Source organism: Bos taurus, chromosome 7 (genome assembly GCF_002263795.3).
Source record: "Bos taurus isolate L1 Dominette 01449 registration number 42190680 breed Hereford chromosome 7, ARS-UCD2.0, whole genome shotgun sequence".
NCBI classification, from domain to species: Eukaryota; Metazoa; Chordata; class Mammalia; order Artiodactyla; family Bovidae; genus Bos; species Bos taurus.
Window position 1 is genome coordinate 96,579,097 of NC_037334.1, and position 17,972 is coordinate 96,597,068.

Sequence of the window (17,972 nt, forward strand, 5' to 3'; positions counted from 1 at the left end):
CTGATGTTGAAGCTGCAACTCCAATACTTTGGCCACCTGATGCAAAGAGCTGATTCATTTGAAAAGACCCTGATGCTGGAAAAGATTGAAGGCAGGAGGAGAAGGGGACGACAGAGGATGAGATGGTTGGATGGCATCACTGACTCAATGGACATGAGTTTGAATAAGTTCCAGGAGTTGGTGATGGACAGGGAGGCCTGGTGTGCTGCAGTCCATGGGATCGCAAAGAGTCAGACACGACTGAGCAACTGAACTGAACTGATGAGGGTTAGAGCCCCACGATGGGACTGGTATCTTTATAAGAGTAGAAGGAGACACCACAGCTTCCTCTCTCAGCCTTGTGAGGACACAGCAAGAAGGCAGCCATTTGTAAACCGGGAAGAGGGCTCTCACCAAAACGCTGATTCTGCCAGCAACTTTATCTTGGATCTGTGAGAAATACCATTATATTTCTGTTGTTTAAGCCACCCACTCTGTGGTATTTTGTTCCAGCAGCCCAAGCTGACTAAAACAAACCTCTTCAGAGGTTTTGAATACTTTCCTATCAATAAGAAGACAATTTGCTATGCAGCTGATGGGCATTATTGTGGGTACTTTCTTTCTCACTGTGTTTTGAAATTTGAACACGAGAGTCTCCAGAGGAGTGACTAGATCTCCAAGTAAGTCTTTCGTTAAGTGAGGTTTCCCCCTTCCTCCAGCTTTCTTTCTGAGCATAAAGTTCAGCATTAAAGCTTCACAGAAGGCACTTGACCAATGAAGACATCCAGCAATGTGGAACACCTTAACCGTCCAACCTTTGACCCTTCCTAGCAGAAAGCCTCCATTAGCTTCAGCAAAGGCAGTGACTTCACTTGCCCTTGAACACATACTGCACGGTTTTTCCCCCTGTGCTTTGGTTCAAGTCCTCCTTCCTACCCTGAGTGTTGTTTCTGCCTCTCCTTTCTAGCCATCCAATTTACTCTCAAATTTCAGAGGAAATGCCACCTCCTCCATCATGCCTTACTGCCTGATTCCAACCCACATGAATGGCCTTTCCTGTGCTCTTATTCCATCAGTGGCCCAGTGTCTTAGCACTTAATCTCCTATAAAGCATGCTAACAAAATGGATGTGGTGCTCCTGGCTAAATTTATCAAGTCAGATTTGGCTGGGCTTACTTCTGGCCAGAGGAATGAAATGCCTTGGGATAACAATTCATCTTATAGAGAACAGTTGTATGTTATTTACCTAACAGCAAATTGTGATTCCAGAGGACAGGAACTCCGGTTCATTCTTCTCTGTATCCTCCTTGGTATCTAGCACAGGCCTGTTCATGTAGAAGCAGTTGCTGAATTCATCTGGACTCTAAACAATACTACATATCTGAACCGTGCAATTGAATGAACATACAGAAGAGAGGTGAAAGTACTCTTGGAGTACTTTTAAAGTACAATTCATGGAGAGATTAAGACTTCCTTCTAGAATAGGAGATTTCTTATAAGAACCATCATGGTGCCCACCCAGCATGGGTGTGTTGGTGGCAGCCATGTCTCAGCTGGAGATGGTTGAGCAGGTGCAGGAAGATGAACCCTGGGTAGGGTGATTGCTAGTTGCTTGCCAGCTAGGATTTTACTTTCATGATAACTAGAGCTTGTGGCTATCCTGAACAGAGATCTAAGTACTTTTGTCTTAAAGTGTCAGTTCTCCATTTATGTTGACTGCCTGGAGCATAGTGTTGAAAAGGATTTGAAAGTAGTCTCTCTGGGATCAGTGGAACAGAACACCAAAATTAAACAGCAATGAGGCCCTGGTCTATCTGGGGACCCTGACCTTGATGGCATAGAGTCAAAAAGAAAAAAAAAACACAACTCAAAATAGGCCTTTGCACATAAAGATTTACAATTTGATTGCAGAAATAATGAATTCATAATATAATTTGTTAACAAAATATTAGACTGCTACATTGTATAACAGAAATGATTTTAAGGTAATATTTAGAGCTCTAAAATTTATGGCACAATAACTAAGTTGGACTATAAAGAAAGCTGAGCACCGAAGAATTGATGCTTTTGAACTGTGGTGTTGGAGAAGACTGTTGAGAGTCCCTTGGACTGCAAGGAGATCCAACCAGTCCATCCTAAAGGAGATCAGTCCTGGGTGTTCATTGAAAGGACTGATGTTGAAGCTGAAAATCCCATACTTTGGCCACCTGATGCGAAGAACTGACTCATTTGAAAAGACCCTGATGCTGGGAAAGATTGAAGGCAGGAGGAGAAGGGGATGACAGAGGATGAGATGGCTGGATGGCATCACTGATTCAATGGACATGGGTTTGGGTGAACTCCGGGAGTTGGTGATGGACAGGGAGGCCTGGAGTGCTGCAGTCCATGGGGTCGCAAAGAGTCGGACACGACTGAACTGAACTGAACTGAACTAAGTACATTTAAGGGGAAATGTAGATAAATGTGGACTGAAAAGGACAGAAAAATTATGCAGAGGAGGAGAGTCTAAGTTGAACCTCCCCAGAAAAATGAGATTTAGACCAGGATGGGGAAGGGGGTAGAAACTAAAAAAGTGAGAGTGGCATTTGACAAAAAGAGTAGGAAAAATAGTAATGCCTCAGTGGAGGAATTGTGTGTGGGAGTGATAGGAAAGCATGCCATGAAGAAGGGGGTACGATTTGATAAGCAACACAGCAAGGGGACGTTGCCTCTTTTAATAATTGGAAATTAATTATATTGTTCCGGTGCCCCAGGCTTATGCAAGCGGGTGAGAAATGCAGGGGCACCGATTTTCTTGTCCTTTGTCTGTGAGGTGCTGTGCTGTCTGCAGAGGCTCCATTCATAAAAACAAGGGCACAGACACATGGAGAAACGTGTGGCTGCTCTTGTGCATCTGGGTGAACCCAGGAGAAGTGTTTCTCTGGTGGGAGCTTAGGCAAAAAAATCTACAAGGAGTGGGTAGGAGATGGAACAGGCAGAGTGCTCCATACCTACTGAATGCCCCTGTTCTCTCTGTAAAAGGCAGTATTTACAGGGTTGCTGTAAAGCTTAAAATGGAAAATGCTCAGAACAGAGCTTCACGCATAGTAAGCACTAGAGGGTTAGCTATTATTTGTGGTTGGAGAAGGTGAAGGAAGAAAGGAAAGGGCATGATTATATGCTGGCACATTGCATCTTTGAAACTGACTGTTCCTAGGTTGGAAACCATATCATTAAACATTCTGAAAATAGTCTGAAGTCTGAAAATTCTCTAATTGTACACATTGGGCTATTTAATTTGTGTCTAAGATATGTGAAGAATTCAGAGATGGAAATGAGAAAACTCTTTTAATATCATTCACTGGTAAAGTCAAAGCTTCATAATAGCCAGAAAATAAAGGGAAGAAATACTACATGTCTCAAAATCTGGAAACACGGATGTTTGTCCAATTTTTCACTTTCTGATGAATGCTAATGGTAACAGACCTGCTGTTAGGAAAAACTACAGAAAGGAACTGATGCTTATTTCAAATTAATGTTAATAACTCTTATGCTTCGGGAAAGTAGAAATATTATAGTTCATTGCCCAGTTCAATTACCTAATATGAGGTAAGTCCTGACTGGAAAGACAGTCATTTGTCAGCAATAAGGGATCTTAAAAGTATGTCATAAATCTATCAGAAAAAAGAGCCCATTTTTTTATGCCTTACATGAGAAAAAATTCTAGCTGGGTAAAAATTTCCTTTGCCAAAAACTAAGACAAATTGGAAAGGCTACCATTTTAGGATAAACTAGTTAGAGGCTTTCAAGATGAGAAACATAGTTTCAAATCGATTCTCTGCCTCCAAACAGATGGATTTATGGTATGTAATGTTTTAACATAATCTTTAACTATAAATTATTCTTAGCAGGTGATATTTTTAAATAAAATGAACAGCATTTTCTGTTCTAGTAATTCAATCACATATACCTTGTTTTTGTAAATGTGATCCCCTAGTTTTGTTGAGGAGAAACAGGAAAAGGATTTCCAAATAATTTAAGGAGCAAGCTCAAGGCATCTTACCAATTTGACATTCATGCAAAATTGGGTTCCTTTAGGTCTTGTGCTTGGCTTGGCAAACACCAGGACAGTGACCAACAGAGCCAGCTGTCTAAACATTTATAACCATTCTCAGGCTCTGACAAGTTCTGATCAGGCTAACGGAATCTTGCTGACACTGCTTATGTGTCGTGTACAACATGTAAGAAACTTGGGCCACGTCTTCTTTTCTGTAGACACTCTCTCAAAGGTAGCCACAACCACACACAGATATGAGACAGCCTAGAGTCTTGCTTTGTTCCCAGCATTAGTAGCTTTCTTTTAGTTATTCTCCAAAGTCAGTGCCTAGCTCCTGCAGCAGTTGGGCAGCTGATCATATTTCTTCTTTTGTTTCCTTTTTCTTTTCTTCTGATCTGGTCCCTGTTCTCCATCCTGAACACGTTTTCTAAGGGAATTAAATCCGTTGGGTTGTTTTACAAAATTAACCTCTTGGAAGACTCTCCAAAAAAAAAAAAATTACATCATTCTTTTTGCTTTGATTTTCACCTTTAGAATTTAAAGTTGAGCTATAAATCATTTAGGGGAGAAATTGAAACAATACTTTTTTTATTGGAGGATAAGTGCTTTACAATGTTGTCTTGGTTTCTGACACACAACAACGTGAATCAGTCATAATTGTATCTATCTGTCTAGTCAGACTATGGTTTTTCCTGTGGTCATGTACGGATGTGAGAGTTGGACTGTGAAGAAAGCTGAGTGCCGAAGAATTGATGCTTTTGAACTGTGGTGTTGGAGAAGACTTTTGAGAGTCCCTTGGACTGCAAGGAGATCCAACCAGCCCATTCTGAAGGAGATCAGCCCCGGGATTTCTTTGGAAGGAATGATGCTAAAGCTGAAACTCCAGTACTTTGGCCACCTCATGCGAAGAGTTGACTCATTGGAGAGGACTCTGATGCTGGGAGGGATTGGGGGCAGGAGGAGAAGGGCACGACAGAGGATGAGATGGCTGGATGGCATCACCGACTCGATGGACGTGAGTCTGAGTGAACTCCGGGAGTTGGTGATGGACAGGGAGGCCTGGGGTGCTGCGATTCATGGGGTCGCAAAGAGTCAGACACGACTGAGCAACTGAACTGAACTGAATTGATCTATCTATCTATATATATCCCCTCCCTTGTGAGCCTCCCTCCCGCCTCCTAGCTGACCCTCTAGGAGCTCCAGAGCTCCAGAGCTCCAGGCCAGGCTCCTTGTGTTAAATGAAACTTAAAAAAAAAAAAAAAAATCTTTGGAAGTACAAGTTAACTTTTTAAGAAGGTAATTTTTTAAGAGAGAGAATATTAAGGAACAAGATGGAATCACAAAGACAAAATAAAAGGTCATTAAATATACCACCATTAAACAGCAGCACTTGAACTCCCAAGCGTGGTTTTCATGTACATCATGGTTCAGATGATGTCATCCAATCACAAGAGCTACATAGACCTGAAACCTGATGTAATCCATTTAAGCAACTAGGAAGTATATATCTTTCCCACGTACCCCTGGGCATTGCATTTGCACTGTAAGTCAGAAAGAGAAAAACAAATATCCTATATTAACGCATGTATGTGGGATCTAGAAAAATAGAACAGAGGAACCTAGTTCCAGGGCAGGAATAGAGACACAGACGTGGAGAACAGATATGTGGACACAGCGAGAGAAGGGAAGGGAGCGTAGAATGGATGAACTGGTAGATTAGGCTTGACGTAAATAGACGACCATGTGTAAAATAGCTAGCTAGCGCGGATCTGCAATATAGCATAGGGAGCTCAGCTCGGTGCTCTGTGGTGACCTGCATAGGTGGGGTGGGGGTGGGTGGGGCTATATGGATACACATGGCTGATTCACTTGGTTGTACAGCAGAACCTAACACAACATTGTAAAGCAATTATATGCCAATTAAAAAAAAAAGAGAGAGACTTTGTATGACTGTTGACTTTAGATAACAACCAAAGATCCAAGAAAACAAAAAACAAACAAAAGAGCAAACACTGTTGCTTTGCCGACCAGTTCCGTTTAGTTAAAATGGTCAGATCTGTGCAAATGTGGCTTTAGGTATGTCACGAACTTTCCCCAGGTATAGTCATTATAAGAAAGCTATTCATGACCCTGCCACAGCTATTTAACTGGGTTTTTGTACACGGCGCAGACAGCTTGATGTACACAGCCTCTGGTGATTCAGAGTTGAGGGTAGACTGAGAGAATGAAAATAAGAACTGGCGATCTGAGTCACTGTGTCAGTGTGGTGGGATAATTTGGGCTGCTCTACCAAGGCCAGGGGCTTCCCGGGTGGCTCAGATGGTAACGAATCTGCCTGTAATGCAGGAGACCCGGGTTCGATTCCTGGGTTGGGAAGATCCACTGAAGGAAATGGCTACCCACTCCAGTACTCTTGCCTGGAGAATCTCATGGAAAGAGGACCCTGGCGGGCTACAGTCCACAGGGTCACAAAGAGTTAGACATGACTGAGTGATATCACAATACCAAGGTCAACCTGAGGCAGTGCTCTGGGGAAGTCATCTGAGGTGGCTGTGTTTATTTTCAGAACCCCTTCTTCTTCTGAAGAAGATGCACCCTCCTGTCTCACAGAGCTGTCAACTGAACCCTGTGTGCAATTAGGCTATGATTAAGGTGTCAATGGATGATGGCTTAGTAAGTCCCAGTACCATTTATTTCATCGTATTTCACCTGACATGGGAAAAATTTTCCTCCTTTTGGAGAGGGAGAAAACCAGTGAATCAGCAACCAAAAAAGTCTGTTGTACACCTGCAAGGTGCCTGGCCCCGTGAGGGACGCCTCTGGTGGCTACACAGAAGTGCAACGTATGGCTTTGCCCTCCTGGGAGTCGCAACTGAGATGTGGAAAAAACATGCCAGCAAAACCATAACTCATGGGGCAGAGCCCTGTGAGAAAAACGGAAACTACACTATGCAGCCCGTAAGTGCCAAAGGAGTGGTGACTAAATGATGGGTTCCCACAGCTGTGTAATGGGATGGATCAAAATAGGGATCAACTGATTATCATCGCAGAGGAAGGGAAAAACAAAGCGAAACCATAGTGCAAACAGGATTCCAAGGACACCAGAAAGAGAATGTAGAAAACGACAGGGACTGTAATAATTGCCTGTTTTATCATTATTAAACTTTCAGTAGGATTCTTTTTTCCCCCTTTTTCTTTTAAAATAGGAGTTTTAAAAACTACCTTGACAGATTAAACTGATGTGAGCATTTGAACATGGAAGAAAGGGAATAAGAGCCTTTGGGGTTAAAATGTCAATATGAAATGTATTCAATAAAGAAGATTCTTTTATGAAAGGCTTCTAAAGTTGTCTTACATTTCTTAAATCAATCTGTAGCACATAATCAGTAAAACCGTATCATTTAAACAGAAAAATCGTAACTTAGAAACTCACCCTTGTGCAGCTGTATCCTATTATGGGCTGTAACTTAACACATGAGTTTCAGAGGTTGTTAAAGTTGAGCTCAGGCTAACAAATCTTAACTGTTAAAAAAAAAAGCCTATGGTGAGATGAGACTGCAGACCATGGAGAAGCGACAGACTTGATCACAGGATTGGTGTCAATCAATATTCTTTTTGATTTGTTAAATCTTATTTATATATTAAGAAATAAATGTATTAAGACAGATGTTGCCATTAAGTGATCAAAAAGCCTCTTCCTTTTTTTCCATTTTGAAAAATTTTCCTCTGACACTATTAGTATTTAAACTCTGCCAAATGTATCTTTACTGAAAAAAGGAGAACAGTGCTTATGTTACAGATAGCTGAACTGAAACCTGCATTTTTCTCTTGAAATAAGTCAAAATAAAAATAGTTGTATCCTACAATAAAGTAAAACTAGCATTTGAATTGGAGAAGGCGATGGCACCCCACTCCAGTACTCTTGCTTATGGATGGAGGAGCCTGGTAGGCTGCAGTCCATGGGGTCGTGAAGAGTCAGACACGACTGAGCTACCTCACTTTCACGCATTGGAGAAGGAAATGGCAACCCACTCCAGTGTTCTTGCCTGGAGAATCCCAGGGACGGGGGAGCCCGGTGGGCTGCCTTCTATGGGGTCGCACAGAGTTGGACACGACTGAAGCGACTTAGCAGCAACAGCAGCAGCAGCATTTGAATAGTCTTCTTCAGTAGAACAGGCATCCAGAGTTTAGATGCTAAAATTATCAGAGTTCAAATTATTGTAATTAAGATGTAGTCATTAATCCAAAATGAGCTAGCAAGAAGTAGAGGTTTTTGTTTTTTGTGTTTTAACCATGCTCTTTCCAGCACACTTTCTGTGATGGAATGCAACGCAATACGTGGAGGGCTTTTACTGCACAAGTGCCTTCATCTCTCACTTCCTATTCCATCCCTTTATGTGAAATGCAGAAACCATAAATGTATCATCAAATTTATAGATTTGAGATAACTATGCTAAAAAGCATGGGGCGGGGAAAATACTTGACTCTTGAGAATTTTTCTTCTCTTGCATTCTATACAGCCAGAATCACGATTACTAAGATATTTAAAAGGTCTATAGTCTGGTTCAATTTTTCCAAAGGGTAAAAATGTACTTTTTGAGGTATTCACCTAACTGGGATAAATATAAGCTTTCATACAGAAAAGTGTCTCCTCAAATGGAAGAGTTAACAAACTTCAAATACGTGACAAAGTTTTCTTCTCATTGTGCAATGTTTAGTAAAGGTTCCACCTAATTTGTTTTCATTGCAAAATTTTGGGGAACATTAGTGAAGTCTAACACATTACTTTATAAATCAGTGCTAGAAACCCACACATTCTCAGGGTTTCAGTGACAACTAAGATAGTTTGTAACTATCTGTTTGAGAAAGTTTGTCATAATTTTGGCTTTATTTAGTGACAGTGGTTTCTCCCTATAGGCATGTTTACATTTACAGCTCTTGTATCTTGCCTGAATGGGCAAAAGGACTCTTGCTGTAAAAAAGCTGCAATTCTCCCCAACTTAATATCAGGAAGTGTACCTTCAACAGATGTCAATACAATCTTTTCCCCAATACAACATAATGCCCCATGCTTTCAGAACTAATCTAGCATCACTGTTAGCTCCAACAGCTCCCTGTTGCCTGCACTTGGGTGTGATTCCACCTGCCTTTGTAGCCTTGTCTCCACCTTCCCTGATGCGTCGTTCTTGTATTGCCTGATCTGCCTTTTGGCAAACTGTTCTCTCTCTTCAAAAATTCCCTTCCCCTCTCACTCTCCTGTTACATTGCCACTCAGATAAGCTTATTTAATGGACTCTCTCCAAATACCCAGAAAGGTCCATTTCAGTCCCACCTCTGTTTTCCTGACAGACACTGCCATGACCACACAAATGACGTGGCAATATAAGTCTTCTGAGAGGCAATGTCTTGTATCAGTTAAAGGTGAGAAGTTGGAATATAGAATTTGAATCCTGGCTGTATCATTTCATTAGGTGTGGCCTTGAGCAGGTTACCTTAAGCTCCAGCAACTTCACTTCTCTCACTATAAATCACAATAGTACCTACATTATTGACATGCTGTGAAGAATAAACATTCTTAGCATACTGTCTTAATCACAGGATGAGGACTTGACATCCTAGCATTACTAATGATGCATGAAGAAAGATCCCAAAGATGGCAGATAAGCTTATGATGCTCTTGCTATTTGAAGAGTTAACAGGATAGGATCTGAACGTGAAGACATCTTGAAATCAGGGGGTGGTGACTTCCTTTGGGCAAGCATGTGAGAATCTGTTAAACTATGGCCAACAGATAGTAAGCTTACACACAGACTCAAGACAGCTGACAAAGGCTGCTTTCAGGATAGCTCATCTTAGGTTGTGACGCATGACACAAGAAAAGAAATTGGATGTTGCACAAAGCCAAGAATGGAAGGCAACATGGACATATGCCTTACTTCCTCTGCACAGAGATTCTGCTGGGCGGTACAGACTCCTGGAGATACCTGTTACAAAGTGGAGACATTCAGGCAGTGGAGAACAGTCCCGTGCCAGCTTAGACGAACAAATTACAAATCGAGAGCCCACCTCATTTAAAATTTCTTTCCATTGTTTTTCATTTGAAACTCGAAATAGAGGAAAGGGGGAAAATGTCATGAAATTCATTTCCTTTCAGGAAAGAAAATAAACAAATTACAACTTTTGTCAGATGAACACCTTGCCTAACACAAACTAGAGATTCAGTGCAATAAAAAATGCCATGTGGAGGACCTCCTTGGCTGAGAAAAGCATTCATATTTTATTTCTTTAAATGAATATAACTATCCCCATGTGCATTGGTCCCAGACCAGAAAACTCTCTGGGTACTTTTCCTGAACAACTTAAAGAGAAAATTCAATCTACTTTTGCTTGTTTTTATACAAAATTGAAAGCCAAGTGAGGGCAACAAATTAATCAAATGTACCTCTCTTGTATTCTATGTTTCAGAAGAATAAAAAGAGAAAAAAAAAACTACCTTTGCATGTACAGAAGAGAAATTTAGAAAAACACATTTAAATGTTATTATTTTTCTATGCTCCCTTGTTCAACTGTGTATGGTTTCAAACATGATTGAACTGGCTTTTCATCTTGCAGGAAAGCAAGGCAGTAATTTTTCTTATGGAGTTGGCAGTGATGTGCTGAGGTGCTCAGTTCTTCCCTTCTGGCAGAAAAAGACTGGCCTGGGGGGGGGGGGAGAGAAGGAGCCAGGAATGACTAGAGGAGAGGAGGCTGCTTAGAACCCGCTATTCAAGGTTGATGGGGACTTTTTACAGGCCAGGTAAAGCAGGCGTGCGGTGGTAGCGACTTACGGGTGTGCCAAAGAAAATGAGTCCATGTGCTAAACCCTGGCATGTGCATGGTAGCTTGCCAAGGCACGGCATAGGCTCTTGTGAAGTCTGCCTCGGCAAGTAAGTGAACCTGTTCCCATTTATTCCACGAGGACGGTGAGTGGTTGGATGTTTCGATAACATAAAAACCCCTGGCACAGAATTCTGCCATTTGGCTTCCTTTCATTTAGTCGTTTTTCAGATTAGAAACACCTGAAGGGAGAGGCTCAGTAGTTAAAATTCAAGCCTATTAAGCCTTGCGAGCAGAGTCGCAGAGTGGCAGCCCATTCTAGGGTAAGCAGGCAGTGCTCTCTGATTAAATTTAAGTTCAGTGTTAATAAACGAAGTGTGTGACACTTCTTTTCTTTGCTGCATAAAAGAGTTTCCACAAAGGCCTAGATGACAGGGCATAAGTTACGTTTTATTTGAACCTTTTTCTATCTTATTTTCTCTGGTAAACTGTAAACAGCTGCCGGGATTTAGTTGGATTCAGAAAGTGGTCCACATAATTTCAGATGAAGTTTCTTAAATTCACAATGAACTCAGTGAAACATTTTACCTCTATTTCTTTTTACTGTTTCCACTATCCAAACCCTCAGCGCAAGATCCCTGGTCCTCTACAATTAAAGTCTTAGCTCGAGAGCCCTTTTACCCTTCACTAGTGAATTCAGTGCTATGATAGGAGATATGCAGTCTTTTCTTGCCTCTTCACTTAAAAAAACATGCCAAACCTGAAGAGATTCCAGGCTAGACGGGAGGGGGTGGGGAGAGATTTTTGTTAGTTCTAACACAGCTACTGACACATGCTTGAAAACAGTATTTAAAAGCAAGCAAGAAAATTAGGAAACCAAGAGAACAAGAGAGAAATAAAGGAAGAAGGAAAAAAGAAAGAGCAGGTTTTTCACTTGATGCCTTAGAGGGCAAATTGGTTACAATTTAATTTCTAGGAAGAATATTTGATAGAATAAAATTGCCTAACATTTCTTCATCACACATATGAGAAATATAAACTAAAAGGACATCTGGAAATGAACATTATTCAGCAATCAGAAAGCAAAAATCCAAACCATTGATGTTTTGATGGAGACAAACATATGAGATTCCCAAAGAAGAAAGCTGTAACTTATTGAAGTTAAAAAAAAAAAAAATTCCATATGCATTTTACCTTTTGGGCAGCTCCATAGCAAAGTTCTGTTTCAGAAGCCCTTTGTAATATGAACCCCACTGTAGATAAGATACAAGGCGAAGATAGTCTGTCTTGCAGCAGCAGGAAATCAAATTGGTTCCAGAAACAAAGTTACATGACAAATGGTTTAATAGTATTGCCAGAATTGGAAATCTTGATTGAATTATTTTTCATAATCATTAAAAAAAGATTTTGAAATAACTCTGCCATGCATAGTTGTTAGTCTGTGTGTGTGTGTGGGGGGGAGAAACGTGTTGTTGCAGAGGTGGGAAGACATCTTATTTTATTGGCCTTTTAACGAAAGTGTTATCATTTGTTATCAAAATTTAAGAGCTCAGTGGTGATTTATTGTTAACTTTTGTTTGCAACAAAACATTTCAAACACAGTACCTTTTTAACAAAACTAATACATGGCATGGAGGACTAAACAGGTTTAAAAGGGGATATATCTTATTATCGTCTTCAAGTTATTTTTTGTTTTAATCCTAGTACCAATCAGCTTTGATTTATTTTAAAGAGCATCTGGAAAAGTTCATCAAGTCTGAGGCGAGTCTTAGACTTTAGGACAGACTTCTAAACGGTTAGCAAGATGTATCATTGAAAAAAATAACCCAGCGACTGATACCCGTAGGTGAAATGAAATCATTCTCCTGACTGAAGTCAGGAACAAGTTAAATACCACTTAGACCACAGCACACGACTACAGAGATTTAGGAGAAAACATACTTAAATAAGATGTGACTAGACATTTAGGACTATTTTCTAAAAAAGTCAAAAAAAAACTTTTTCCCCTGCAGTACTTACAGTCTTTGAAGACCAGAGCCGGGTCTCTGTGAGGCAAGACTTGGGCAATGATGTGTCTCAGGGATTCCAAGGTTCTGTCCATCTTGTGTCTGCCTGTGCGAGCCTGCAGCACAGTGCCCTCATGCCTGGATTCTTGCAGCCCTGGTCTGAATTTGTGCAGCTCATTGATGCACAGGATTACCAAAGAATCTCTTTTAACATCTGCCAATCAGACATTTCCCAGAATCTAAAGACCCCTCAGGGGGCCCTCCTCCCAGGCTCACTTATCTTTGTTGTATGCTGAGCTAATTAGCTCTAAAGGCTGGCTGACAGGCGGGTTCCCATTGCTTCCTTCTGTTAAACACACCCACCTACAGGCTAGCTGGGGAAGCTCTCTAATCATGCGAACAGCCTTCCTCTCCAACCAGATTCTGCCTGAATGGTGTGCAGCTTTCCGACTTTGATATTTCTTTTGGTCGTTCATCTTCTGATGTGCTGTCTTCGGGTAAATAGAATCAGGGAGATGATTTCTCAAGAAAGTTTCCTTAGTAGCAAAGGAATTTCCAGCTTAGAATCCATATAATCTAAACTCTTCTTTGGTAAAGAAAAAGCACTATAAAGATTGTGGATGTAGCCAGGCTCTAGATCATGCTTTCAGTTTGAATTCAGGAGCATCTCTTTGGGAGCAAAGTGTTTAATTTTTTCATCCACCCAAATTATAGTCACTTTTGATGGGCAGTGGCAAGTAAAATTTCATAGTCTGTCTTTTGGCTTTGCCTGGGAACATTTGTTTCCCTCTTTATCCTTCGAGGCAAATCATTCTCAAGATTGATTTTAATGAATTCTGATATCATTCACTTCTCTTCATGATAACTTTTTATACTAAAAATTTCCGGAGAAGTAAAAGTATATGTTTCAAAGAATATAGGTGGTTATGAAAACATCTGAAGAAAACAAAGCTGCTTTTCTATTGAGGTCCTACACTGCTCACAACAATATTAAATAGTCTTTTCACAGGAGACATGTCATAGAATTCCACTGCAGTAATAAGGTTTTACACCAGATATAAAAGAACTGATTTCAGTGGCTGTAACCTACGTTAGTTGAAGGATTATTTAGGACTTCTTTACTTTTATTTAAAGTATTTTTCCAGGGTAGGCACAAGAGGTTGCTTTCCAATTTCCAGATTCCATCATCATGTTGTACCATACGATTAACTGAATGCAGTCCTTTAAAGACTATATACAATGTTTTCCATGTGATCAGTTTCTTCAGCTAGTTGGTAGAAGACGTGGGCTTAATAAAAGGAAACAGAAGGAATGAGACTAGAATAGTAATTCCTATTATAAGGACTGTCACTTAGTAAATCCCCACAGGAATATGTATATTCCACAAGGGCTGCCTCAGAGTGCAAAGATATTATAAAGAAAATCAATTGAAAGAAATCACACTTCACGTTAAGACACAGGTGTACTTTACATGTGCTGTAATACAAAATCTTCCATGTCTCTGCCATCTAGTTTATAATTTAAGAGAAACTAGATGGCTTGTAGATGAAAAACTATTAATATATTGATTGGACATGAAGTATAAATGAATGCATAATATTTTCAGTGTGATAACTGAATTGGAAACATTCCCATTGGAAGAACAAGAACAAGAACAACAAAAAGTACAGAATTCTCGGAGAAGACTGATAATCTAAAAGTAGAAAAATTAGAAATGATTAACGCTGGGATTTCAATCAATAATGGACTTTTCAATGGGATTAAATTCCAGTAGTACTCTAGATGTGTACAGTGGTGGAAGGAACACTGCATTTGGTATTACTATGATCTGGGATTTGATTTTTGTGACCTGTGTAACTTTGAGAAAGTCACTCATCTTCTTGGGACTTGGAATCCTCATCTAAAAAATTAGGGGTGTGTGCCAGACGCTCTCTTTTAGATCCAACATCTGTGACTCTATGGCTACACTGCAAATGAGCACAAATATTAACACACATTTTCTAAACTTCTGGAAAGTCATAGATTTATTTCCTAAAAGCTAGATTGTTTTCAAACAGATCACTTTTGTTTCCATAGTCAACTTCGTATCCCTTCATCAATAAAAAGGGACGCATATTCATAGGGTGAAATCAAAGGCACCATTAATGCTAACTAGAAGGAAGGGTAAGCCTTTATTAAAACCTGTCTTCAACCTCCAAAGATTTTTCTAAAAAGGTAACCTATGAGAATCTGCTTGCTGTTGTTTTCAGTTGCTCAGTTGTGTCTGAGGCTTTGCCACCCCGTGAGTGTAGGCTGCCAGGCTCCTCTGTCCATGGGATTTCCCAGGCAAAAATACTGGAGTGGGAGGCCACTTCCCTCCTCAGAGGATCTTCCTGACCCAGGGACCCCTGGATTCTTCACCACTGAGCCACCTGAGAAGCCCGAACATCTGCTAGAGAACCCCAAAACATCTTTGCAAAGACTATTTAAAAAAAAAATCATGATCTGTAATGGGTTCTATTTTAAGAAATAATATAAAACAAGGGAATTCTACAAAGGTGGATATACAACATTCCAGTTGGATAGTATGGTTTCTCCTTTTTCATTAGGTCCACTCTGAAGCCTTTGCATATTCCCTTTAAAAACTTCTCACCTTCCTTAAAGCAGTATTGTGAAAGTCTAGAAAAACAACTCGGTTTCTCACCACTCTCTCTCTCTGATGTAGAAAGCACCTGATGAAGATGAAAGAGCCTGAGAAAGCCCTGTGCTGTGCGCCCATGTTAGTACAGATTCTACGGTTCACACGTTAGATCCCACCATCTCTAATTCATACGCCAAAAGCACAATTAGTAAAACAGGGTAGATGACTATAGTGAAAATACAAAATGATGTTTTTAGAAATCCTGTTAAGAATACCGCTTAGAAGTATGAGAAATGGCATTCAACTGATATATTCAGTGTTCAAAACTTATCAGCCAGTAGTAAAAGGGGAAGGCCGGGCGCCACAGCATGTACTAAGCACCCAGAGAGGATGGTTAATAATACAGATGAGCAGTCTCTTGTTGTTAACTAGCTCATTACAGGTAAAACTGATAAGGAGGCAAGCCATCAATTAAAATAAACAGAATAAATGCAACAAAGAATCATCTTCAGTTAAAACAGGAAGTATCTCCACTCTCCTGCTTGCGATGTCACTTCATGCAGTGCCTGGCCCTGGAGGAGGAAGATGCGGTAAGTGAAACAGGAGAGCTGGTGGGTAGATGAGGCTATAGTGCAATTGGTGGGAATACAGGTCCTGAACGATGTTAGCGCAACGTATGCCAACTCCAAAGAGTCAGTTCAGTTCAGTTGCTCAGTCGTGTCCGACTTTTTGCGACCCCATAGACTGCAGCATGCCAGGTCTCCCTGTCCATCACCAACTCCCAGAGTTTACTCAAATTCATGTCCATCATGTTGGGTGATGCCATCCAACCATCTCACCCTCTGTCATCCCCTTCTCCTCCCGCCGTCAATCTTTCCCAGCATCAGGGTCTTTTCCAATGAGTCAGTTCTTCGCATCAGGTGGCCAAAGTATTTGAGTTTCAGCATCAGCATCAGTCCTTCCAAGGAATATTCAGGACTGATTTCCTTTAGGATGGACTGGCTGGATCTCCTTGCAGTAAGTGAGCCTGAGCCAATTTAGGACTATTCAAAACAAAAACAGTGGGGAAAGATTGACAGCAGCTCCTTCCAGATTCCAATGGAGATGTGTAGGGGAACTGGAAGGTCCGAAATGCCAGGTTGGCCAAAGAGGGTCAGAGCCCTGTGTAGTGTTGCTGGGGGTATGGGGGAAGGGGAAAAAGGGCAAGGCCAGGAAGAAACTGACTTTGCAGAGGTAATGACTGATGACTGTTCAGTGTCAGCTTTGTTTAGCCTCAACTAGGAAGGGGCCAGTAGGAAGAATGAATGGCTGGTTAGCATCAACTTTGTTTACTCGTAGCTGTGAAGGAACAAGTAAAAGGAATGAAATGGCTGCTCAGTGTTAATTTGTTTACTCTCCTCTGGGAAGAGACCAATGAAATGTTTGCATCAAGGAAGGTATTTATGAGAGGGGTCAGTTGGGAGAGGCAGCTTCAGATTACCAGACAGAAGAAGCTTAAAAACACAGGCCACATGAAAGAACTTTATCTCAGATTATTTGTTCATTGATATTTTTCTACATTCAGGATATTAAGTATTAATCTGTTAAACTACATAACTAGAAAATTAATTCTCCCATTTATAGATTAAAGGAATGTATATTCTCTAATTTTTATAGCAAATTATGAAAAATGCTTTCCTGAAGTAATTTCCCTCCCCACTGGACAGAACCACTCTACTGAACTGCCCTTTATCTTTGCCAGGGCACTCAGAGTCAACTCTTCACCAAAAAGCACAATGAAAGGAAACCCCTCATTTACCTGAGGCTTACGTTTCAAAGTATTTGAGGATCCTGAATGAGCCAACGCCACGCTGGTTGTTTTGTGTAACCAAGTACTCAGCCCTATCCTGGTATTTGGTCTCTAAAGAGAAGTACAATTGATTCTTTAAGAAGTACTTTGTACATATACACAACGGAGTATTAGTCAGCCATTGAAAAGAATACATTTGAATCAGTTCTAATGAGGTGGATGAAACTGGAGCCTGTTATACAGAGTGAAGTAAGCCAGAAAGAAAAACACCAATACAGTATACTAATGCATATATATGGAATTTAGAAAGATGGTAACGACAACCCTGTATACGAGACAGCAAAAGAGACACTGATGTATAGAACAGTCTTTTGGATTCTGTGGGAGAGGGAGAGGGTGGGATGATTTGGGAGAATGGCATTGAGACATGTATAATATCATGTATGAAACGAGTCACCAGTCCAGGTTTGATGCATGATACTGGATGCTTGGGGCTGGTGCACCCAGAGGGATGGTACGGGGAGGGAGGAGGGAGCGGGGTTTAGGATGGGGAACACGTGTATACCTGTGGCAGATTCATGTTGATATATGGCAAAACCAATACAATGTTGTAAATTAAAAAAAAAAAAAGTACTTTGGAGGACAAAGATATCATTGGGGGAAGACTTTGTTAGTTCACGGGTTAACAGTTCCAGGATAAATTTCAGAGTTTTTTAAAAGGTGGAA

General features: G+C 40.7%; 1 protein-coding gene across 1 annotated transcript in view; it reads right to left on the reverse strand.

Annotated features, from left to right (window-relative positions):
* LIX1 (limb and CNS expressed 1) overlaps positions 1-13,071 on the reverse strand; it is a 55,611-nt gene extending 42,540 nt beyond the window's left edge. The window contains 1 exon segment of the mRNA NM_001078003.1: positions 12,851-13,071. Within this exon segment, the coding sequence (NP_001071471.1) occupies positions 12,851-12,932 (82 nt within the window). The 5' untranslated portion in view covers positions 12,933-13,071.
* Positions 13,072-17,972: the final 4,901 nt, after the last annotated feature.